General features: G+C 46.6%; 1 protein-coding gene across 4 annotated transcripts in view; it reads left to right on the forward strand.

Moving 5' to 3' along the window:
* Positions 1-25865, forward strand: part of PDCD11 (programmed cell death 11) — a 640465-nt gene that overhangs the window by 260326 nt on the left and 354274 nt on the right. For all 4 annotated transcript variants that reach the window (XM_086922722.1, XM_086922723.1, XM_086922724.1 and 1 more), the window contains exon 17: positions 27-246. In XM_086922722.1, coding sequence (XP_086778848.1) covers positions 27-246 — 220 coding nt within the window. The remainder of the gene's footprint in view (positions 1-26; positions 247-25865) is intronic.

Below are 25865 nucleotides of genomic sequence, written 5' to 3' on the forward strand. Positions count from 1 at the left end.
TTCTTCTTTTACACGTTTCTCCGCAGGCCATGTGTGATAAGTTTGTGACAAATACCGAAGACCACTTTGTAGTAGGGCAAACTGTGGTTGCGAAGGTAACAAACATTGAAGAGGAAAAGAAGCGTATCCTGCTGAACCTGAAGGTGTCTGAGTGCAGTTCAGGTGACAGTGCTGAAGAGAGTTTCTCCTTACTGAACCAGTGTTTCCAGGAACTACTTTTTATTAGGACATTTTTGGGCAGCAGAGGTAAGGTTTTTTATGTTTTATATCCATTTTCTGTGTATTATTTGTAATCAATCAACCATTCAAACTGTCATTGTCGGCTTTCTTTTAAATCCACACAATTAGACCGACCTGGCTTTCCAGACAGACAATGTTGAAAGGGCTTTACGTTATGATAAGGTGAAAAACGTCTTACTTGCCTGTTTATTGTAGCTAATGCTACAGCCAAAAATCACATGCTTTAGCAAAAGATAACTAGTCTGTTGGCTTATAGACTTAATTAAAATACACCCCACACAAATGTCTACTTGCTATACCTTGTTACAGCACACTTAACATGGGCGTGCCTAGCAGGTACCACATTGGCGGATATCTGAACATCAGTACTTTGGAGGATCACTGAAGGCTTTCTGTCACCAATATTGACTGGACATTAATGTTATGGCACTTTTGTTTAAATGAAGATAAACTCTTGGTCCCCCTCCCATGTAATGCCTACAAAAGATCCAATGTGGTAGTTGTTTTGACTTAAATCAGTACGCTGGATAATAAGACAAGATATAGTACGGTTGACTTGACATTTTCTGAGAGCTCTCATTTCCAAGCACACAGTTTGAGCAGAAACTGTTTACTTACCTGTAACAATAGTTTAGCAGTTTTAAAGGCCTCTAGATTAGCATTGTAGGAAAATAGCCCTTTTTGAGAGGGTCACCCCCACTTTTTGCCTGGTAACTGATGTGATTTCGACTGGAAGTGCATTGGGTTCCTGCTAACCAGGTCTCCCGCACTCCCCCCGCTGCCTAAGTAGCGGACTCTGGGACCTACTGGCACGAACAGCGATTGAGACCAGCGGCCTGGGCGGAGGAGGTGGGCCGACGTAGGCGGCGCAGCTGCCTGAATCTGACAGAGGGGGCCCTGACGGTCGAGGAGTCCCGGAGAGACCTTCTCCCCACGCCTGGCGGCGGAGCCTCCGCTGCTCCGGAAGAGTGCCTGTTGCGGAGGGGGTTATTTGCAGCCCGGGCCCTCTGGGCCGAAAGTCCGTGCGGGAACAGAGGTGTGCACCGCTGTACCGGGCGGCGGCTACGGTGCTGGGAGGCGGTGATCAAGCTCCTGAGGCCCGGGGTGCTCCGCCCGACATAGAGGATTGGGCCGCGACCAGTCCCGGGGAGAAGTTACAGCCTGTGTGCCCCTGCTTGTAAACCGTGTACTGTGCAGGTGAGCCTGGGAGCGAGAGCGGCGGCGGGGGACGGCGCAGCGCGATCTGCGGTCCTGGAAGCGGCGCTGAGGCCCCGGCTGCGATCTGAGCGTACCCCCCGCGCCCAAGAGAGCCCTGAGACTCCTGTGGTGGCTACATGAGGTGACGCTGAGGACTCCCGTATGCAGTGGGCGCCCCAGACTGGGGCACGGAAAGCCGACAGAGCTGTGGCGCGTTGTGCCGGAATTGGAGCCTTGGGCGGTGCTGGGTAACTAATGCAGCGGTTCTACAAGAGAAGTGTGCTGTGCTAGTGCCGGTTGCCATACGGACGGTGGTGCGGCACGGTGGAGCGCAGATTACACATAAGGGCACGGCGACAGCGGCTGTGAGATACCTCGCATGGCCTTGATGCATTGCTGCAGACCCTGGGACATTTTATGGCCCTGGGGGTGGCCGCCTGCCCCCTCCCCCCTCCACGTATAGGGTCTTTACGCTCTGCCCTTGGGGGGCCTGGACGCCTCGAAGGACCAATAACGCAACAGTATTGCGCCCACTTGCTGCCCAGGTGTGACTATGAGAGCAGCAATGTCCTGCTGAGCTGCGGGGCGATCCTGCTAGTTGGAGCCCTGGGGCAGGAGAGTTCCAGAGGGCGACCAGGACGATCTTGGGGACTACAGGACTAAGCTGGTGTCCACGGCCCTGACGTGCGGCGCTGCTGCTGGTCTCTGGGTTGTACAGCGTAAGTCCCAGACTACAACACACCGAGAGTCACTCCCTGCACCGGATACCACTGACTGGTATCCGGACCCTATCGGGATGGGGTGCACAGATAGGACAAAAACCAAACTATCCTTTGATCCTAAAAGCACCAAGACCAGGGGGAGCAGGAGCCGCCAGAGGAACTCCCCCAGCAAGATATTCGCGAACTATTATTAGCTATGGAAAAGAACTTGCAGGGGGGAATAGCGTCGTTAGGCACCAAAATGGATGCGCTCACCTGCCGCATTGACCGCATGGCAGAGAGGCTCGACAAACATGCGGAGCGCCTTGACATGTCTGAGCGCAGGCCCACCGAGGTGGAGGAGGCACAGACCTCCTTAGACACTGACAACAAACAGCTGAGTAGAGCGATGCAGATGCTTCAGGACAAGACGGGGGACTTTGAGGCACGCTCTCAGCGGTGCAACCTTCGCATTACGGGACTGCCGAAGACCACGCAGACCGGAAATGTGGAAGTCTTCATCGAAAATCTTGTAAAGAATCTCCTCGGCGATACCGCCTTCTCTGCCATGTTCGTCATCGAACGAGCCCACCGTTCTCTCGGCCCGAGACAAAAGCCAGGGGCGCCACCGAGGCCTATCATTGCCAAGTTATTCAACTACAGGGACCGTAATGTGGCATTACGGCTAGCGAGGGAAAAACAGCCACTTCAATACAAGGGCTCGACCCTCTCTCTGTTCCCAGACTTCACCGCGAGGGTGCAAGAGGCACGGCGCCAGTTTATACTGATGAAACGTCAGTTACGTGAAATGGGCGCGGATTATGTGATGTTGTATCCTGCGAAGCTAAGAATAAACAGACAGTGTAAATCCATGATCTTTACGGACCCTAAGGCCCTGCAGAGGGCCCTTAGGGATTGGCGGAAGGAGAGTCTGTCCTCCCCGAATAGGGCGGATGAAGCTGCGGGAGGCTCGATGGATGAACAGGACTAGCTGGGACTCTTGCCAACATGATAACCAACATGATGTGCATTGTAGTGTGCAGGGTGGTGGGGGAGGGGGGGACACGGGTACGTGGTAAGGCTGTGGTCATTATTCACCTTCGCTCAATTGGACGGTTTATGTGATTTAGGCAGTGGATTGTGGGGGGGTTACGCAGTTGGGTACTAGGGGTGCTGACTATGCATGGGTGTGCACCAGCGGGAGAGTCCAGGATCACAGCTGTACATTCATTTTTCCCAAGATCGGGGATGACCTGTTTTACTTGCATTCAGTTATGTACTGTTATAGATCTTTGTGGATTGTAGGTCATTATAGCGTACTATGCTGTTTACTGGTGTATGATGTGAGTGCATATTTACTATTGCACAGCCTGGAGGGCTCCATGATTGTGCTTTAGGTTACACGCATGACACTTTTCCATTGAGACGGGGGTGGGGCGGGCAGCTCTATGATTTGGCCTTACAGAGAGCTTGCCTATTGTTGGCTACCTTTGCCCTTGTGTGTATCCCAGTGAGTTTGGAAACAGTTTTGTTTGTCTCTTAGGGGTTTTGAAGTTTTGGGGAGGGACTGGGGATCCTTTGATGGGGAGAGGGGTTGCTCGCTGCCTAGTTGGGGATGGGCAGGCGTGGGTGGGAGTGGGGGGGGGGGGGGGGGGGGGGATGGGACGGCGCTGTAGAGTCCAGTTGGCGCACCGAGGGGAATGTTTGCAGTTGGAGGGTGTTTTTTGCAAGTTACCTCGCATGACTAAGGCACGATACAATGTTAGGATGTTTGATCTGGCATTTTTACTGAGACATGTACACAAACCGCCGTAGATAGGACGAGCACATCTGGGGACAATTTGGACACTTTGACACTGATAACCTCAAATGTTCGGGGTCTTAATGACCACAGGAAGGTCCGGAAGGTTTTGCAATACTTTGCGAGACATGGCGTTGATATTGCATTATTACAGGAGACGCATTTACACCCAGACAGCCACATACTACGATACAGGGGCTTTATGGGTAATATACACGCAGCTGGGTTTACATCGCATGCCAGGCGAGTGCTTACGTGGGCCATGAGAATGACGCCCCTAGAGACTGATAGAGACGGACGCTACACAATAACGAGGTGCTGCTGTAAGGGTATGGAGCTCTGCATAGTGAACACCTATGGCCTCAATTATGACCATCCGGACTTCTACACAGAGTTAGCGGACAAGGTCACAGCGCGCTCGGGAGGGTATATATACTCTGAGGGCGATTTTAATATGACCAGACAACCACACATTGTTAGATCAGATGGTCCCGAACGTCGTCCCTCTGCTTCTGCTAGAGCGCTGGAGGCGCACATGATTAGGCTGGACTTATGTGGCGTCTGGAGGCACAGACACCCTACCCAAGGTGGTTACACACATTACTCAGCCCCACATAACATACACACCAGGATAGACTATTGGCTTGCCACCGCACATCTGACCCGGGCGATTCAGAACTGCACTATACTACCGCGTACATATTCAGACCACTCTCCTATACTGCTGACGATAGCTGCACCGACGCGGCGTATCCCGCCGTTTGCCTGGCGCTTCCCTCCATACTCATTACTGGAAGCCACTATCAGGGAAGAGCTGGCAGCGGCCATTGAGATATTCTTTGAAACCAATGTGGGCTCTGTCGATTCGTTTCAGACTATATGGGAGACGTTCAAGGTGTATGTTAGGGGGATCACCATCTCAAAACATTCGGGGGTCCACAAATCGATTAGGGACAGGCTTCGCACTTTAGAAACTAAACTTACGGAACAAGAACAGATACGCTTGCACAATGGTTGCGAGACCCTCGCCCGTGAACTAGCTCAAACAATACGTGAATACAACGAAGAGGCCGACTCTGAAGTCAAGCACGTAGGAAAATATGCAATAGCTAGATCGTACTGTGAGGGGGAGCGCCCTGGCATGGTGCTTGCGCAATTGGCAAAGCGGAGCAGAGGCAGAATGACGACACCTGTAATTAGGTCCCAATCACTGAAGAGCTGCTTTCGGACGCACAAGTTGTGGAGAGTTTTCAGGAGTATTATGCAACACTGTATGCCTCGCGGCCCCGCCCCAGAGGAACGCATTCTTGATTATCTTACCCACATAGAGCTCCCCTGGCTTTCCAATACCCACCGCGAGTTCTTGGCGCGCCTGATCGAGCGGGAGGAAATAGTGTGGGCATTGTCGGCAATGAAGGCTGGTAGCGCGCCGGGAAGTGACTGCCTCACTGTTGCCTTCTACAAGGCTTACTCTGATTTACTGATACCCCATCTGCTCACCCTTTGCGAGGATATGGCAGATATGGGCACTATGCCGCCTACTCTGCAAGAGGCTATACTGGTAGCTATTCTCAAACCTGGTAAGGACCCGAGGGACTGTGCTTTGTACCGTCCCCTGTTGCTATTAATTGTGGATGCGAAGATCTTCGCTAAATTAGTATCAAATCGCCTCTCCCCCATGGTAACTACACTGGTGGCCCCGGAACAGGCTGGCTTTGTCCCCACTCGTAATCTCACCTATAACCTTAGGACAGCCTTTGCGGCGTTCCAGCATACACGCCCGGAGGTTTCTGCGATAGCGGTCTTCCTCGACATGGAAAAGGCCTTTAACTCTGTTGAATGGCCTTTCCTAAGACAGGTCTTAAGCCGCATGGGTGTAGGAGAGCTGTTCCTACAGTTGTTGGCCACGCTGTACACCTCACGGACTGCCCGTATACGAATAGGTTCTCTCATCACGGACCCCATACAGATTGGGAGAGGCACGAGGCAGGGATGTCCCCTTTCCCCTATACTATACGCGTTGGTAGCGGAACCGCTCGTATGCGATCTGCGCGAGTACCACAGTCATAGGGGCATCCGATTCCCCACATATAACTTGATCGTGTCAACGTACGCGGACGATACCCTCTTATATATCAGAGATCCGGAAGTTCACTTGTCGGCAGTGCTTCGTGAAGTGGTCTTATTCAGCTCTCTCTCGGGCATCCATGTTGATTGGAAGAAGTCCCTCATGTTCCCGTGTACGCCTGTTACGCGGCCCTTTGACCCGGAATACCCCATCCAATGGACTACAGACGCGGTACGGTACTTGGGGATCCGCCTACACACGGATTCGGAAGTAGTCTTACAGGAGAACTATAGGAAGGCCATCTCTAAGCTAGAGGAGGATGTAAAAAAAAGGGATTGCCCTACCGCTATCACTGCTGGGGCGGATCTCCCTGATAAAAATGATTGTGCTGCTGCGTTTTTGTTATGATTTAGCAATATCCTGATGGTGTTATTGAGCCACTTCTTCCGTCAACTGCAATCGTTAATGGTCCGGCTAGCAGGGGCTGGGAAACAGCCTAGAGTAGCATGGAAAATACTGGTGCGTCCGTATGCAACGGGAGGACTGAATGCCCCGATCTGGAGTTTTATTATCGCGCGGCACAAAGCGCACACGCTTATCACTGGATACACAGCCCAGTGGATACTCCACACATACGTATTGAATCGATTGTGGCGGACCCAACACTCTTGCCAGCGCTGTTGTCCAGACCCCGGGACCGAAGAACGTGTCTCCTAGATTCCCTGAATGCAGTCACTCATGCGTGGCACCACATGATGGACACCCAAGCATGCAGTCTACTTTATGCCCCGAAGGTGCCCAAGGCTTGGTGTGACTGCCTGTCCCCATGTAGGGATAACAGGGTCGTAGAAGCTCTGAGAGGGCTTCGTATACAATGGGTGATTTGTTCGCAGAGGGCAGGGCCCACAGCTGGAGTGAGATCGAAACAGATGACAATCCCCATTCTCAGCTATCGCGCTTCCAGTTCCACAAAGTGAGACACGCTCTCAGGGACCTGTTAGGGGAAGACATGGAGGAACCCACGGTAGTTACAGCTTTTGACTACATTATCAATGCTAAGGCCCCTGTTAAATTAATAACCAACTTGTACCGTATTGCCCTCTCTGAGAGGACGGCGGAATACGCCAAACCGAGGCTTACAGATTGACCTAGGGGAAGAGACATGGCAGTACAGCTGTACGTGAAGGATATCTCTGAATGGACGCCATAGGCTACTGCACTTTAAATACCCAAACAGAATTTACTACACCCCTGAAAGATTGCATAGATACCGATTGAGGGACAGCCCTAATTGTGAGAGATGTGGGGATCAACTTGCTTACTTTTTACACGTTGCTTGGTCTTGCCCAGACATCCTAACATTTTGGCACTCAGTGTACAAAGAAGTGAACGAGATCACGCAGCTGACATTGACTCCTGACCCATTATTAGCTATACTAGGCTATTCCAAGTCCTACGCCCGGTACACAGAAGACTGGTTGATATGGCCTTCATTCTTGCTAGACGATGTCGCTCTCAAATGGATGCGAGGCCCGGCCCCTACACTAGCGCAGTGGAACAGGGAAATGACTTATTGTAGTACGCAGATGGAGCTCTATAGCGACTTACACCCCCCTCGTAATAGGCCCAAAAAATGTTGGTCCCTGTTTCTCGATAGACGATATGTACGCGAAGCTGCGGAGGATGGGGACGAAAATAGCCCGACGAATCAAGGAGTCCTGACTGGGACAGTAGATACCATCTCACAGACTGACTAACACTGACACACTACGGGCTGGGATGCGGAATGGTCTTTGGTGGAGGGGCCAGCAGGGGCCCCCTGGACGGTGGGGAGGTTGTCGGCTCATTCGGAATAAATGGGTTCCCTGATGCACGACATTGCGATCCGGATCTTTTGTCATGTATAAGCGATGCTTTTTATCTATGTATTCCTAACATTGTTTTTATGAACAGTCTGTATATCTACTGCTGATACTAAATGCCAATGATTGTGATGGTTGTTTATTTTTAAAAATGTCAATAAAATAGATTTAAAAAAAATATATTTCTATTTAAAAACTTATTTACCTGAATGATTTTCTTCTGATGCCTAAATATATATAAAGATGCTTGCTGTTTTTATAAATTGGTGTGTACCTCTGAGTCAAGTCTCATTTATTGACCGTAGTGAGTATTTTCAGATGTCTCTGTGTTAAGCCTAATCCTGCTCGACCACACTATCCCCTAACAGAGCACTTTGGGATTGCTATAGCATGCCCCTGTCCACTCATACGGGAACCCCTGGACTCTTTACATGATATATCTCGTTTTGCAAGATCATATAAAGCGCCAGCTTCCTACAAACATGTTGTGCATTATTCTGCCATCTTGTGGGTGGGTATGGAAACTGTATGAAGGAAAACATTTTGGGCGTTGGCCATGGGCAGAGGTGTGGAGGCCTCATTATGACATTAAGGGTAAGCCCACAATGCCCTTTTATGCAGTCGCCATCTTCAGAATTGTTTCTGTTTTTGCAACTTCCTTCCACCACCGGAGAGGTGGGAGAGTCACAAGTGAATCTTTACTACTCAACCTTCACTGCCAAGATTTATACTAGGAAGTCCATGTTCTTGTCTGAACTACAAAAGACCTGTCGGTGGAGGAGCGAATGGTCTCACTGCCCCTCTCTTCAAGGCACCTTGATATATAAATGTGTGTGTACGTATATGTGAATATATATGTGTATATATGGGTATATCTCTGTGTGTGTGTTTGTGTGTGTATATTTATATATATTTGTGTGTGTGTATATATATATATGTGTATATCTGTGGGTGTGTGTGTGTGTGCATATATATGTGTGTGTGTGTGTATGTGCATGTGTGTATGTATATATATATGTGTGTGTGTGTGTATATATATATACGTTTGTGTGTGTGTGTGTGTATATATATATATATATATATATATATATATATATATATACACATACGTGTGTGTGTGTGTGTGTGTGTACATGTGTGTACATCCATCCAAACAGACATGAGAGGTACTCTGGAAAGGGTTATGCACTTGTTATTTTTTTGCCATCAACAATAAAACCAGTGTGACCTATTTCAACTACAAGATCTTGATCACATAAAGTGGCTACCATCTTTGATCACTATTTATATTGTCCTTCCATAGTTTTAATTATCCTGCAAAGCATTCTGGTAACTGCAGTTAACCTTTGGAAAATGAATCTTAACATTAATGATAAATCAAAATTAAACATATGATAAGCGATTCTCATTCCCCACTGGTCATAAAATATTTTCTTATTCATAACGCCTGGAATTACTCAGTACATATACTTTTATCAACTTTCAAATATTTTCTACACTTGGATTTGCTAAGGATCCTGCCCTTTAGGGGGCCTTACCTCATGCCATCATTTCTGAGATACATTCAGATACAACTCAGTTATTACTTTAAAAACCAAATGAAAAAAGAAAGATTTTGTTTAAAAAAAAATGCATGTTAACAATCATCTTATGAATAGCTGTTGCAAAGTGAAATGTCACCATTGTTAGGAGATAAGTTCTTCCCTGACTCCATATTTCCTTCTTTCGTCTAAACCCATGTACACATCTTCACACAATAATAAATATATGTAGGGAGCTGGCTCTCTATATAGTGTATCAAAATGATGTGCATTGTGCAGAGTCTAGGGATCATTTATTAGTGCACAGGGGCATGATTTATCAATCCCAAGATGCTCTATTTGTGTTAGTGTGGTCAAGCCTCCTTAGGCTTATCACATGGGAGTGTTAGGCATTTTTTGCGCACAAAGAGTCAATAAATAAGACACACACTCAGTAAGGGAATCAGACACCAATTTGGAAAAGTCGAGACAGAAGTAGGCAGGGTTTGACCCCAAGTCCACATCTAGTCTTCAGTTCTTGTGGTCTTCGGCTCTTATTTGTTCTTCTTTGGTCAAGTGAATCTGCTTTCCTGGTGTCAGGGGTCCACCTAAATACTGAATTTAGGGGTGTTAAGGGGAGTGAAGGGTAGTAGCTCATGAGCTACTTACCCTTGGGGTCACTACACCCCTGTATGACCACTTCCTATGGGCAGCGGGCATACCCCTGTCCCAGAGTTCCTAATTCCACCAAACACAAAATGGTGGAAGCCTTCTTTGGTGGAGCACATCAGGTAGCCCACCTTATGGGTGTGACTAGCGTTGCGGTGCAATATGCCCATTGCATAGCTAATTTGCCAATGTCCTAGTGCGAAATGAGCTTTAGGGCAGGGGTGGCATCTCACAGGTGCCCTCTGGGTGCATGTCATAATACATCATAATACATCTTGTACTGGCAACAGTACAGATTTACTAAGAGAAGGTGTACCAAACATCATAGGTTTCAGTAAAGCCATCATGTAGCTCGGGAACTTGTAATTGCCAGTGCCCAGTACATATACTAAAGATGGCTTCCCTGTTGACTTGTACCATCTAGTAATTGAACTAGAGCACAAAAGGGCGTAGCTGCTCATGCCCTCCCATGTAATATAATGCACCCTGCTTTAGGTTTACAAGGCCTGATGTAGGGGTGACTTATATATATTATATGCAGTGACCTAGGCGTGGCACACAGTGAGTGTGCCTTGTCGTGTTTTTGTTCATGGTTTGCACCATGACATGCAGGCTGCAATGACAGGCTGCATGCATTTTGTATGGGGGTCCCCTAGGGTGGCTTAATACATGCTGCAGCCCTTGGGGACCCTCTTTGGTACCCATGCCCTAAGTACCAGGGGTACCACTTACTAGGGACTTAAAGGGATGCCAAAGTGTAAGCAAATTGTGTGACTATTTGACCATTTTACCTTGTTTGATTTAAAGAGCACTGACACTGGATAGTAGGGACCCAGTGCGCATCAGTCGAACAACATCCGTACCAGTGGCAAAAAATTGACAATGACAAAAAGGGGCATTTTCTCACAATATTTTCTGTATCTGGCTGCAATAAAAACAATGGGTAGGTGCTGTGCTCACTGCGCCTCTTTTCAAGGCACTGTGTGTGTGTGTTTTGTGCATATATATATATGAAACAAAAACATCTCAAAACTTCAAAGAGATGGAATCAGCACTCCTGAGGTTTGTCACTTGGCTTTTATTGTAAGATTGACACAAACATCAACGTGTTTTGGCTGCCAGACGCAGGCTTGTTCACAACGGTGAGCACCAAACATTTTTTCATTTAAATACAGTTTACATTTTTTTAAAACATAGAAAAAAGACACCTTTCTTTTGCTGTCACAAGGCTGGATAAACACGGGCGCTATCTTAGAACATGTTTATAAATGCATATTCTCAATTCTTTTACTTTAGACAATTTCTGAAATAGTTCTAAAGGAACCGTCTTCATTCATTGTTCCTATTTCTTAAAACATTAATTATTGTACGGCAAGTGCCTACTGGTCCCTGGCTCCCTCATTCTTTTGAGTTCCCTCTTTTCTCGAGGAAAGCATTTAGCCTTTGGAATAGTGTGCAAAACTTGCTAAAGTGCTTCTAATACTGTAAAGGGCAAATGTGCTGTAAAGTGCTTAAATTACATTAAAGTGCAACCTTCCTCCCCTGATTTTTACCTTATTTCTGTTCCTTGGCACTGGTAATACTTTCTTTTTGTAGGGGCCCAACTACTTCTTATGGTTCCCCTTCACTCCTAGTCCTTGATTATATGGTGTATTTCTACTTATGCTGGTCATTTTCCTAATGCTTAAGATTAAATAAGTAAAAATCTTTTTTTAAATTTTTATTTCAAAATAGTCTTTGTTTTTATACAACATATAATATATAACATATAATCATCAACACTTTGTCGTTGCAGGGTGGCAGCCCAGACTGGCTGTGTTAATGGTAGTACAGTTTTACCATGTATAAGCTTGTCTGCCCCCCCATCCACTGTCTCCGTAAGAGGAGAGGAGTGTGATGAAAGGTGGAAGGAAAGGAAAGGAATTAAGGTAGAGAGGAGAAGAGATAGCATACAGAGGTTAACATTCTTCTCGTTGTTGCCTTGATCCAGTGAGGGAGTGCTACTGAGCCAAAAGTTTCTTTTTGTTAGTACTATTCATGGTGGTTCATATGGGTCTAGGAGTTCGTCCAAGGACGCCCACATCCTCCTGTCGGGTTGTCTCCATGGTGAGTTACGCAGGGAAGTGTTGTTCGCGCCTCTAAGGTACGTCACCCAGTTGTGCGATCCCTTGAAAGTTGCCTTGGTGTCTTTCCATTTGGTGAGTACTATTTTAACTGCTGCTTTTAGTAGGAGATCTAGTAGGTCTCTGTCCTGTTGTGAGTCTAACTCTGTTGTCATAAATGCGGTGTTAAGGGTAGCAAAGTCTGCTTTTAGTGTGCACCCTAATGTTTTATTTATGAAGGTGAATATTTTTTCCCAACATTTTTTTAACCTTGGACCAGTGGTAGATATGGTGCGCCAGGTCCCCCTTTTCTTCGTCACAATTCCAGCACTTGTCATTTTCCCTCGGGCCCAGAGTCGCTAGGCTAGCCGGGGTCCATTATGTTTTATGTAGGTGCCAATATTTTGTCTGCGCTAAGACCGGGGAGATTTTGTTTTGCGTGAGAGAGGCCCAGACGAGGTGTAGTTCTTTCTCGCTGAGTGTGGAACCGAATTGTTTCTCCCAGTACGTGACTGTTTTGTCGTTGAGTTTGGTGGCGTCGAGTCGTAGTACCTTGTAGAGGTGAGATACCTGATGGCCTGTTTTGTTGAGATTCGCCATGTATTGGATGATTGAGGGCTTGTGCTTTGCGAGTTTCGCTTTGGTCAGGGCTATTTTGATTTTAAGGAAGTTGTACAGTTCTATGTCTGGTAGCTTGTGCATTGTTTTTAGCATGTTGAATGAGGCAGGGCTTCCACCCTCTTCCAGCTGTGTTGGGTATGTGATACCACGCCTTTTCCATGTATCTATGGAGAGAGGTTCCCCCTGTATTTTATCTTTGTGTTTGCCCACAGTGATTCCCACATTGAGTTGTTAACGCTGTGTTCCATTTTTTGGTCTATTTTAAGCAGGGCATTCCATGTGTTTTTGAATATTATATTTGTGGCCTGTGTATGTATGTTGGCCGTGTGGAGAGCTATTGGTTCCAGGTTGGCTAGTATGGCTCTCTCAATGGTAAGCCAGACCGGCGTATACTCCTGGCTGGGTTGGACCCAGTAGGCCCCCTGTTTCGCTAAACAAGTAGTTTGGAATGTTTTTGAAGCATTCCACTTTTAGACCCCCTAGTTTCTTGTTTAGCCTTAACTTTTTAAGGCTAAACAATGTGGGAATCACTGTGGGCAAACACAAAGATAAAATACAGGGGGAACCTCTCTCCATAGATACATGGAAAAGGCGTGCTATCACATACCCAACACAGCTGGAAGAGGGTGGAAGCCCTGCCTCATTCAACATGCTAAAACAATGCACAAGCTACCAGACATAGAACTGTACAACTTCCTTAAAATCAAAATAGCCCTGACCAAAGCGAAACTCGCAAAGCACAAGCCCTCGATCATCCAATACATGGCGAATCTCAACAAAACAGGCCATCAGGTATCTCACCTCTAGAAGGTACTACGACTCGACGCAACCAAACTCAACGACAAAACAATCACGTACTGGGATTTTAAGGCTTATCCTCGCTTTTTTATCTCGCCATAGGAAATTATTTAGCATCTTGTCAATTTTGCGGTGGAACTAGTCAGTGAGAATAAGAGGGAGCATACCCGACAGGTATTTGATCATTGCAGTGATCATCCTCTTTATTGTCTCTACCCTCCCCCACCATGTCAAAAATTTGGGTGACCAGGCCTCCAACAGCCTCTTTGTCTTTTCTAAAAGTAGCTTTTCGTTTTGGTCGAGTGTGCTTTTGAGGTCTTTGCCGAAATGTATACCTTGGTATTTGATGTACCCAGGTTCCAGTCCAGGCCCGAGTTCCCCAGTATATCTCTAGTGGTGTGCATGTTAAGTGGTTTACATTCCGACTTGTCCTTGTTTAGCTTGTAGCCTGAGTCTCTTGAGTACTTTCCTATGGTCTCCATGAGTGCCATTATGGAGGATTTGGGTCTCTCTGTGATTATGAGGATGTCGTCCGCATAAGCGGCTAGTTTGACTGTGCTCTCATTGATGGTGATCCCCCTCATCGGTCCCGATATCTCTGATCAGAGGCTCTAGGGCCAGGAGAAACAGCGACTGGGACAGCGGGCAACCCTGCTTGTCCCCCGTTGCAGGGTTAAAGGGTTCTGAGACAGCCCCATTGACTACTATTCGGGCTCTGGGGTTCTTGTACAATGCCATTACCTTCCGTGTATACAAATCTCCCAAGTTGTATGACTGTATGCATAGTTCTAAGAAGTGCCAGGATACCCTGCCAAACGCTTTCTCGGCATCTAGTGTGATAGTCACCGCTGGTTCGTAATTTTTGGAGGCCCATTCCAGTATGTGGCACAGGAGTCTGGTGTTATCATGTGACATACAGTTCTTTACAAATCCTACTTGTGAGTTGCCTATCAGTCGTGGGAGTACCGTGTTTAGCCTTGAGGCCAGGATTTTTGCGTACACCTTGCAGTCTACATTGATTAGTGAGATGGGCCTATAGTTTTGAGGTAGCTGTGTGTCTTTGCCTTCCTTTGGGATAACTATTATATTTGCCTCTGATATGGTTGGTGACACCGCTCCCAATCCCACGCAGTCTTTGAACACTTTTTTCATGATCGGTTGCAGGTGTGATAGGAACGTTTTATAGAATGTGGCCGTGTATCCGTCCGGCCCCGGTGCCTTATACTCTTTGAGCGACTTTATCGCCGTCTCAATTTCTGCTGAGCTTATTTCCCGTCCCAGTGTCTGTGCTTCCTCATTAGTTACCTTTGGGAGGTTTAGTCTGTCTAGGTAACCTGTACAGCCTACCTGGTCTAGCGATTGGTCCTTTCTGTACAGTTCTTCTTAGAACTCTCTGAATGTTCGTAGGATCTCCTTGTGTCTTGTGTGTGTGCTTTTTTGTGAGTCTGTGATCGATGAGATGGTGTGCTGTCTGTTTGTGTTTCAGATAAGTCTTAAAATAAGTGACAGTGTTTAACATAAAGTGCAAATTGTTGTGCTGAAACTATCCTTTCCTTATTTACATTGTTCTGCTCCATGATAAGTATACATTAAGAGATGTGGAGGTCTTTAAAGACAGGTAAACAATTCCTCATCCATGTTAAAACCATTGGGTTTTTTATTGTCTAGCTGGAGGATGAAGTTTGTTGTGCAGTATGAATCTTTTCTGGATTCACTATGCTGTGCATTATTCCACCATCTAGTGGTTGGGTCCGGAATTGTAGTATTTTCCCATTTTCCCTTTTTTTTTGTGGTGGGCGTTGAAGTAGTACCATCTGTTGCCCTTCTGTGACGTCGACTGACTTCATGCGGAAGCCCCACCTTTGGTAGCTATCTTCAGATTCTTTTTTCTGCCGTTGGGTCTGGATCACTATGGAGAAGCTTCTGAGATTAAAGAGAAGAATCATGGAAAAAACGGAGAAGATTCATTGGGAAAAACCGGTAGAGCGGAGTTGCCCGTTTTTCATTTTTAAATCTACGACGACCGCAGCTTGATGAAGAGAAGAAATCTAGAACTTCATAGACTGCCAGATAATGCACATGAAGGAGGCTTCCTGGGTGCGGTAGTGGACAAAACTTCATTCAAGTTTTGTAAGAACTGCCACCACAAATACGCTCAAAAGGATCAGCACCCGGTCTGTAACCTGTGCCTGCCGCTGGACCATCGAAGCGACTACTGTAACGCCTGCTCCGTCTTCACCCCGAAGATGTTGAAGGTGAGAGAAAGTCCGCGACGAGCCAATTACAATACGCAGGGCCAAGGACCACCGCCATCGATGCGAGACCTGGGCCTCTCCAGTGATGAGGAAGACAACATCGCCGAAGGTCCAGAAGGCGATGAGGAAACAGAAGTTTTGGTTGTGGAAGTCGAGAGGAAGAGTTCGAAGGAGGTAAGAGAGTTTTCGACCTCGAAAAAAACAGAAGTGTCTTGAAAATCAGACTCAAAAACTCAAAAGGGATCCTCTGCTTCGAAGCATTCGGCGGCCGTAGCTGCATCCAAACAAAAACAGACTGTAGGATCCTTCAATAAGGACTTCGGAGCTGCAAAGATCCTCGAAAAAACCAGGACATCAAAGGACAGTTTGGAAAAGGACACCTTCGAAAAAAGAGACCAAAGCAAACATCGACGACCGCTTTAGCTTTGTCAGTCGAAAAACGGAAAGCTGACAATCTAGGGGCCGGAACACACGAGGCCAAGATTGAGAAAAAGAGAAGAAGGCTCAAAGCCGAAATTGTGAATATCCTTCAACGCAAAAAAGATTTAGGCGAAAGCTTGAAGCAATTCAAGATACCGCCGAAAACAAGGGAAACTGAAACCCAAGGGGTTGCCAAAGAAACAATATCACCAAGAACCCCAGAAATAATTGGAGAAGAGGAAGGTTCTTACTTCTTCAGGGAAGATGTTGAACAAGCATACGTGGAATCCTCGAACTATGAGACTCAAGAGTTCCAGTGGCAAGACCTCGATGCCGAATCACCCGAAGAGTCTGTAGAATCATATCTTTCGAGGCCATCTCCCCCAGATGACATTGGCATGAATAACTAGGTGATATAGAAGGCTGCAGAAACATATGGGGTTCAGCTAGAGGAAGAAAACCCTCAATCCTGTTTTTTATTGGATACTTTGATGCCGTCATAATCTAGGAACCAATTTCTGGAAATGCTACCTAGTGTATTAGACCAGGGGAAAGAGGTATTCAAGGAGCCTGCTGTTTGCAAGGCTATAACACCAAGATCAGAGAACAAATATAAACACTCCTCTAAAGACCCTTTATACATCAGGGGATAGGTGCCAGCTGACTCTATCGTAGCCTCAACAGCAAGGAAAAGGGCAAATGTGCTTACTACAGTGGGACCACCTTCTGACAAGAAAAGTAAGAGAATGGACCTTGTATGGAGAAAGATGGAAAGAAGCGCAGCAAACCAGTGGCGTATTGAAAATTCCAGTGTATTGCTCAACAGGCATGCGCACCAGCACTGGGAGGAAGTAGGGGAACTGTTGCAAAACCTACCAGAACACCTCCAAAAAAGAGCAAGCCACCTGGTAGAAGAAGGCAAAAACATTGCAAACATATGTTTAAAATCTGCCCTTGATGCTGCTGAAACATCTAGCAGACAAATGATGATTGGCATAACAGAAAGGAGAAACGCATGGCTCAGAATCTCAGGTTTCAAGCCAGAAGTGCAGAGCAACCTCAATAATTCTCCATTTAATGGCGAGCAATTGTTTGGAACAGTGGTTGATGAAGAACTAAATCAACTAAAAAAAGGACAACGAAACCACAAAATCCATGGGAGGCTTGCAGTTAAGAGGTATGCATAGAGGCACACCGTCAAGGAGGCCAGCGGTAAGAGGCATGCAACAACCTACTACCTCACACCAATATTATCAGCAAACATACCAAGCCGGGAAACAGAACACACAACAGGGACAGCAACAAAGCTGGCAATATCATGGAAGAGGATCCTTTCGACGGCGCCCCGTGCCAGAGGTCAGACACAAAGGGGTGGATAACAGACCTCTACCAAGCAACTGCACTCATACAGAGGTACTCTCACAAAGCGCAACAGTGACAGTACACACAAACAAACAAAAGCAGTTAACGGAACAAATGGACACCTATTTACAGTTCCTCCAAAGTGCCACTCCAGAATGAGGCAGACTAACACTTTTTTAAGAAAGGTGGAAAGAAATAACAGACAAGTGGATTCTAAACATAATACAGTAGGGTTACTGTATAAAACTGGCGAAACAGCCTCCACACTTGAAGGCAAGACAAAGGACACATTCAAAAGAAGAACTATCTCACCTGGTCGAAGAGGTGAAAGAACTTCAGAGACAACATGCAATAGAACATGTAGCGCACAAAGAAAAGAAAAACAGAGTATATTCAACTCAAAAGTTGGATGGAACTTTACGGCCAATATTAGACCTAAGGTTTCTAAACAAGTTTGTAAAAACGCTAAGATTAAAAATGACTACACTACAAGAAGTGTTACCCCAGTTGCAAAACGGAGATAACCTGGGAACAATACACTTAAAGGATGCGTATTTACACATCCCAATGAACAGAAAACACAAACGTTCCTTAAGATTTGTCATAAACAAACAGCACTACCAGTTCAAGGTACTGGCTTTTGGACTGAAATCAGCGCCAAGGGTGTTCACAAAGTGCCTGGCAGCTGTAGCAGCACATCTCAGAAGGCAAGGAATTCCTGCTTACCCCTACTTTGAAGACTGGTTAGTAAGAGAAAACTCATATAGCCTATGCAAACAACATATAGAGTAAGTGATGGGGAAAATAGTTCAGCTGGGATTCTCCATACACGAGCAGAAGTCATCAATAGAACCGAAACGCAAGAAGGTGTTCTTGGGCGCAGAAATAAAAACAGTTTTAGGGAAGGCCTTTCCTAACGTGAAAATAACAGCCCTGCTAAAGGAGACTCACCTATACCAGAAGGGGCATCATCTGACAGTGAGGACAGTCTGGAAATTACTAGGAATGATGGCATCATACGTTCACCTACTTCCCAATATCCATCTACACATGACACCGTTCCAAGAATGGCTCCAGACACAATAGTCACAAGCGACAGGGAGCTGGGAGGATCTATTGTTTGTCACAAGCAAAGTTCATTAGAAGATGGTATGGTGGAACAGCAAATATAACACAGGGGAGACCTTTCACACCTCCAACACCAACAGTGACCATAACAACAGATGCGTCCCTAATAGGATGGGGAGCACACATGAACAATCTCAAAGTAAGGGGTTTGTGGTCGCCACAAGATGTGGTGTAACACATCAATATCTTGGAACTAAAAACTGTGTTCTTAGCCTTAAAAGCCTTTCAGAAAGAGCTATACTGGAAAAAGGTATTGATACAAACGGACAACACTACAACTATGTTATACATAAACAATCAAGGAGGAACTCACTCTGTAGCACTATCCAATCTAGGAGCACAGCAGATGTGGAGATGGGCAATCCCAAAAGGAATAAATATGTTAGCGATACACCTTGCAGGGAAGGACAATCTAGAAGCAAACAGGCTGAGCAGACAAACAGCAGCATTCCACGAGTGGGAACTGAACCAAGCAGAAGTGCAAACAATTTTTAACAAATGGGGAACTCCAGAGATAGACCTATTTGCAACACCACAGAATGCAAAATGCCAAAACTTTGCATCTAGGCGACCCTTTAACCAGTCCCTGTGGAATGCGCTATGGATAGACTGGCCAGGGATATTTGTGTACGCTTTTCCCCCAATACCATTACTGAACAAAGTAATCCGCAAATGCAAAATCAGCAGGATGACCATGATTCTCATAGCATCCCAATGGGCCACACAGGTATGGTTCTCGGAACTAATGGAAATCTCGCAGGGATTAATGCAAAAAATCCAGACAAGAAAAGATTTGCTAACAATTCAAATTTGGAAAGTACTTCACCCAGAGCCAGAGAGTCTAGGACTGGCAGCATCATTGGTCCAGAAGACTTAGAATTTGCACATCTCAAACTGCCCGAAAGCACAATGGCTGTTCTTATAGAGAGGCTAGAAAACCAACAACAATAAAATGTTACACAGCAAAATGGAAAAGATACACACAGTGGTGTCTTAAAAAATGTCTGTCAACAAAAATCACAAGAGAAAGAACAGTGCTAAGAAAGTAAATTATGATTTACATCGCTTAAAGTACACTTAGCAGTAGTCGTCGCGAAAACATGAGGGGAAACATGAAAGAGTTTCTTCATCTCACAGGTGGTCAAACGGTTCCTAGAGGGAGCAAAAAGGATTACACCACCAAAAATGGTGCTGGACCAACATGGAATCTAAACATTGTTCTAACACAACTAATGAAGGCACCTTTCGAACCTCTGCACAAACCAACACTGCAAATGCTTACAATAAAAACAGCTTTTTTAGTGGCAATAACATCAATACATAGAGTTAGCGAACTACAAGCACTAACACTACAGGAACCCTACTTTCAAATACAAAGTAACAGAATTGTCATTAGGACAGATCCACAATTCATGCCAAAGGCGGTATCAAAATTCCACATAAATCAGAGTATACAGATACCAAGTTTATTTCAAAATCCAAAGGACAAAGCAGAAAGAGCTTTACACATACTTGACACAAGAAGAGTAGTCCTGTATTACGTGGAGAAAGCTAAAGAATACAGGAAAACAAAACAGCTATTCATATCCTTTCAAAAACTTTTCTGGGAAGACCACTAACACAATCACTAGATGGATCGCACAAGCCATACAACTGTGCCACAAGCAAGCAGGACAAACTTTACAGGAATCGCCACGGGCACCTTCAAATAGGAAAAAAGCAGCAACAATTGCATTTCTTGCTAATACTCCAATTCAAAATATTTGCATGGCTGCAACATGGTCTTCGGTACACACATTCACAAAATATTACTGTTTGGACGTTCAAATGAACAAGGAAGCACAAGAAGGACAGAGGGTCTTAAAGCATTTATTTACAAACCAAAGTTCATCTTCCACCCAGTCACCACAAGAATAGCAAACCGCTACAAGGTCTATGCACAGCATAGTGAATCCAGAAAAGATTCACGCTGCAAAATGAATAGTTTCTTACCTCTTGGTGTAGTTTTGAAGCTTGAAGAATTTTCTGGATTCACTAGCAAACCCACCCTTCTCCGCCAAGGTAGAGAACCATAAGGAGGAAAAATTGAAATGAATGACAAAGAATACGAAGATGGCTACCAAAGGTGGGGCTTTCGGAAGAAGTCTGTCGATGTCACAGAAGGGCACCAAATGGTACTAAATCGTTAACAAAAACAAGCATTGGAAATGCAATAGGTCTCGCACCATTAGAGTTAGTGCTCTTAGAATTGTTTATGGGTTTTTTTGTAAATGTTTAGCATTTTTGTTTCCTGTAGCCAATGCTAAAGAATTACAAATAAAAAAAGCCATAAACATTTCTTAAAGCTGTAACTGAAATGGTCTGAGACCTATTGCACTGGGTGAGGGGTTGAGGGTGAGTGAGGGTGAGGGGTTGAGGGTGAGTGAGGGTGAGGGGTTGAGGGTGAGTGAGGGTGAGTGAGGGTGAGGGGTTGAGAGTGAGGGTGAGTGAGGGTGAGTGAGGGTGAGGGGTTGAGGGGTTGAGGGTGGGTGAGGGTGGGTGAGGGTGAGTGAGGGTGAGGGGTTGAGGGTGAGGGATTGAGGGTGAGTGAGGGTGAGGGATTGAGGGTGAGTGAGGGTGAGGGGTTGAGGGTGAGTGAGGGTGAGGGATTGAGGGTGAGTGAGGGGTTGAGTGAGGGTGAGGGGTTGAGGGTGAGGGGTTGAGGGTGAGGGGTTGAGGGTGAGTGAGTGAGGGTGAGTGAGGGTGAGGGGTTGAGGGTGAGTGAGTGAGGGGTTGAGGGTGAGTGAGTGAGGGTGAGTGAGGGTGAGGGGTTGAGGGTGAGTGAGTGAGGGTGAGGGGTTGAGGGTGAGTGAGTGAGGGTGAGGGGTTGAGGGTGAGTGAGTGAGGGTGAGTGAGGGTGAGGGGTTGAGGGTGAGTGAGTGAGGGTGAGTGAGGGTGAGGGGTTGAGGGTGAGGGGTTGAGGGTGAGTGAGTGAGGGTGAGTGAGGGTGAGTGAGGGTGAGTGAGGGTGAGGGGTTGAGGGTGAGGGGTTGAGGGTGAGGGTGAGTGAGGGTGAGGGTGAGGGTGAGTGGTTGAGGGTGAGTGGTTGAGGGTGAGTGGTTGAGGGTGAGTGGTTGAGGGTGAGTGAGGGTGAGGGAGGGTGAGTGAGGGTGAGTGTGAGTGAGGGTGAGTGAGGGTGAGTGAGGGTGAGTGTGGGTGAGGGTGAGGGGTTGAGGTTGAGGGTGAGGTGTTGAGGGTGAGTGAGGTGTTGAGGGTGAGTGAGGGTGAGGGTGAGTTAGGGTGAGGGGTTGAGGGTGAGTGAGAGTAGTTGAGGCTGAGTGAGGGTGAGTGAGAGTGAGGGGTTGAGGGTGAAGGTTTGAGGGTGAGGGTGAGGGGTTGAGGGAGGGTGAGTGTGAGTGAGGGTGAGGGTGAGTATATAGCCCTCATTTTCCGATTGTCATCATCATGAGTAATGGTGGGGACTACTCTTATAACACAAAGGTCCCAGAAGCTATTAACCAGTCATTGTGTGTCAACTGATTCGTAATGAACGCTCTATCACAAGAATATCCAAAAGTGATGAACATGCCCAGAAAAAACATTTTGCCTAATTAAAAGCGAGTATGTACAAATCACTTCTATGTCGAAATGCGGGGTGAGACATCAGTGAGCTCATCCTTTATATGCTTAGGTCTGATTAAGACGTTATTATCGCTCTCTGAGGTGATTGATAGATTATCACATCTAGCAGAGAAAATCCAATTAATGAGCAGCATAGAGCTCAGAAAATAGGGCTAATTACCTGGAAGCTCCGTATGCCTCAGCATATATCCCGGGAGCTTAAATCCTTATCATTGATATGGAGCGAGTAACTCTATGGACATCGTATTCTGTAAATGATAAAAGAAATAAACTAAAGTCCAAACTGAGAGGTGACCTGTCGAGAGTAACGATAATGAGTAGTACTGCTGGAGACAAAAAAGTCACATTGTGATTCTCAAAGCCCTCGTATATTTGTGCACCCACCTCGGTATGTGAGTTAAGACGGAGGGAAGGAAAGAAGTGTCTCCGAATCCCCTCAGTATGTCCTAAGCTAAAACGACACAAAAGATATGGCTGACTTCAGGAACTGCAGTTCCTAATAAGTCATGAAACAATTACCAAACCCCAGACCTTAGCCCTAAAACTGTCTCGACGTCTAACACTTACCAGTGTATATGCGTTAGCAACGCTGATGTGCAGCTCCTGGGTCATCGTGTTCCTGGTAATGGACACGTGACCTGGAAGTACTGCCTCCTTAAATACGTGTGCTTCTATCCGGGAGTCGTGAAAAAAAAGACTTGAGCGAATTCTACGTTTGAGGTAGTCCAATGAGGAAGTGAGTATTTCGAATTCCATTCCGGGCACGTTTGGAAGAAATCCCGTGTGAAGTAAATCCATATGTGAAGTAACTGAGTTAGCATATTGTAGCTGAAGACCATACGTCACCTTAAAAAGGTGAAAATTACAACTTAAAAGGCTACAGTGAGCCACCCAGTAATAATACCGTAGCTCGTACGGTCCCGACCGAAAAGTGGAAAGAAAAATATGAGAAATCACCACCATACATACATGATATTCTTCCGTGAGTTCATAGAGTGACGTGAGAACATGCACGGGTTGTAAGTGTCTCCTATTGTGCATGAAGCTGTAAATCCTCAACTTTTTCCTCATTTGACAAACAAAACTAAAGATTTAACAAGAGGCAGGAGAGAAATAAACAAGACGGACGGACGGAAGAGAGGGGAGGGGGGAGGAGAAATGCGACACGGCGGAAAGGGGAGGGGGCGGAGCGGGTTAAATTAAAGAAACAAACAAGACGGACGGACGGAGGAGAGGGGAGGGGGGAGGAGAAATGCGACACGGCGGGAAGGGGAGGGGGCGGAGCGGGTAAACAAAGACGAACGTGCACGCGCTTTTAAGCTCAATGCGCATGCGCATTGAGCTTAAAAGTCACGGGCACTGCAAGGAATCGCCACGATTCCTTGCAGTGTGGATAAAGAGCGGATAAGTCGCAATACTCTCGCCTTGCTCGATGCGCATGCGCATCGACAGGCGAGACCTAAAAAGGAAAATACTACAATTCCAGACCCAACCACTAGATGGCGGAATAATGCACAGCATAGTGAATCCAGAAAATTCTTCAAGCTGCAAAACAACATCGAACACTGCCAGGTAAACTATTTGTTTACAGTTTTCTTAGCTCTCTCTCCCCCTCTCCTTTTGCACCTGTGCTATGCAGCTATATCTCATCAGCGCTGGATTGCTACAATGATCGTTCTCGAAATGTCTGGCCACTGGGTAACTACGATGTCTATTAACTATAGCTCCACTCTGCTGCAAGATCTTTTTTGTGCACTGGTGTGTGTGTGTGTGTATGTGTATGTGTATATGTATATATATATATATGTGTGTATATATATATATATATATATATATATATATATATACTGAAGAAAAGGTGCCTTGAAGAGAGGTACAGGGGGCACAGCGCCTATGCATATGCTCACACCTCTGGTTTAAAAACAGGGATTCTTAATCACTCATGTTTCCTGAGTATGGTTCCTGCATACATTTGTATGTAGCATCTGATATTCAGAAGTTATAGTTACCTAAGCTAACTATAACGTATGCCCCCGTAATGCACTGCTCATGACCTCACATATTATATCACTGATGGCCTGGTCAGTTGCATCACTGATGACATCATCCACAGAGCCACTCACACCTCATACACTCACATAACCATTCACATAACTATTCACAGACCAGTACAACTACTGAATTACACACTTACTCATACCGCCACTCATCCAACCACTCACTCTCCTATCTCACCCATACAGCCACTCACAGACCCATATAGCTACTCACACACTGTGAGAAAGTGTCATCTTTCTTGCTTGGTATTCACCCACTTTTTGCTGAATTGCTGATGTGCTTTGACTGAGTATGCCCTGGGCTCCTGCCAATCAGGTGCCCAGGGCCTGTGTTCCTTCCCTAAAACTGTATTGAAGCTAAAACCCAATTGGCATCTCTGGCCACATGGCAGCCCCTGGTAAATGGTACCATGGGTACCCAGGGCATTGTGACTAGAGAAGACCCCCTAAGGGCTGCAGCACTTATTGTACCCTGCACCCTGACACCCACACACTGCCTCTGCAGGCTGAGTGTCCTGGTGCAGAACTAAACAAAGAGTCAACATGGCACACATCCCTCTGTGCCATGCCCACAACCTGCCCTGGCATACGTCAGTCACCCCTCTAGCTGGGTGCCCTATGCCAGTGGTGTGGGCACAGGTGCTTGAGCCCTGTGCCCCTACAGTACCCAGGGCCATTCCTGGGCACTGTAAGTGCAGTGATGCCGTTAAGAGTATATGGTGCTGGGAGGTTGTCATTACGAACTCCACAGCAACATAATGGCTACACTGAAGACTGAGAAGTTTGATACCAAACTTCTCAGCACATTAAACCCACACTGATGCCAGTGTGGGATTTAATGTAAAATGCACTACAGAGGGCATCTTAGAGATGCTCCCTGAAACCTAACGTACAATCCACGTCTTGTCTGAGAGGCTGTCTAGGCTGCCACACAGCAGACATGTGAGCTTCTCCTGGCCACTTGCTGTACTCTGCAACTGACACCCACCAGTTCTGACCCCCACTCTGACGGGAAGACTGGCGGGAAACCCTACGTCAGGAAAGCCCGGCCTGTGCCCGAGTGGACAAAGACCCTGAGGACGTCCCCCCGGCGATTCTGACCTCGACGCTCCAGACGACTCCTGCAGCCTCAGAACCAGGAACCCCCTCCCCCCCCCCAAACACGACCAGCAGGGTAAGATTTCCCGACGCCAAAAGACACCCCTGCACCTGGCGCCCCTTGTGCCCAACTCTGGGGTGCCTACCTACCCTCCAAGATCCCAACTTATCCCTCGAAGTGTTGGTCGCTCCAGAAGATCCTCTGTCCCTGAGCCTGCAGCATTTGTTCCCTTTTCAAGATCTCCATTGAATAACATTGAGCGCCCGACTGCTCAAAAGCCCCCTGCATCGAGCCGCCCGAGTTCCCCTGGCAATGCAAACATTTACCTTCATTCATAGTTCATAC

The sequence above is a fragment of the Lissotriton vulgaris genome, chromosome 5, assembly GCF_964263255.1.
Source record: "Lissotriton vulgaris chromosome 5, aLisVul1.2, whole genome shotgun sequence".
Classification (NCBI taxonomy): domain Eukaryota; kingdom Metazoa; phylum Chordata; class Amphibia; order Caudata; family Salamandridae; genus Lissotriton; species Lissotriton vulgaris.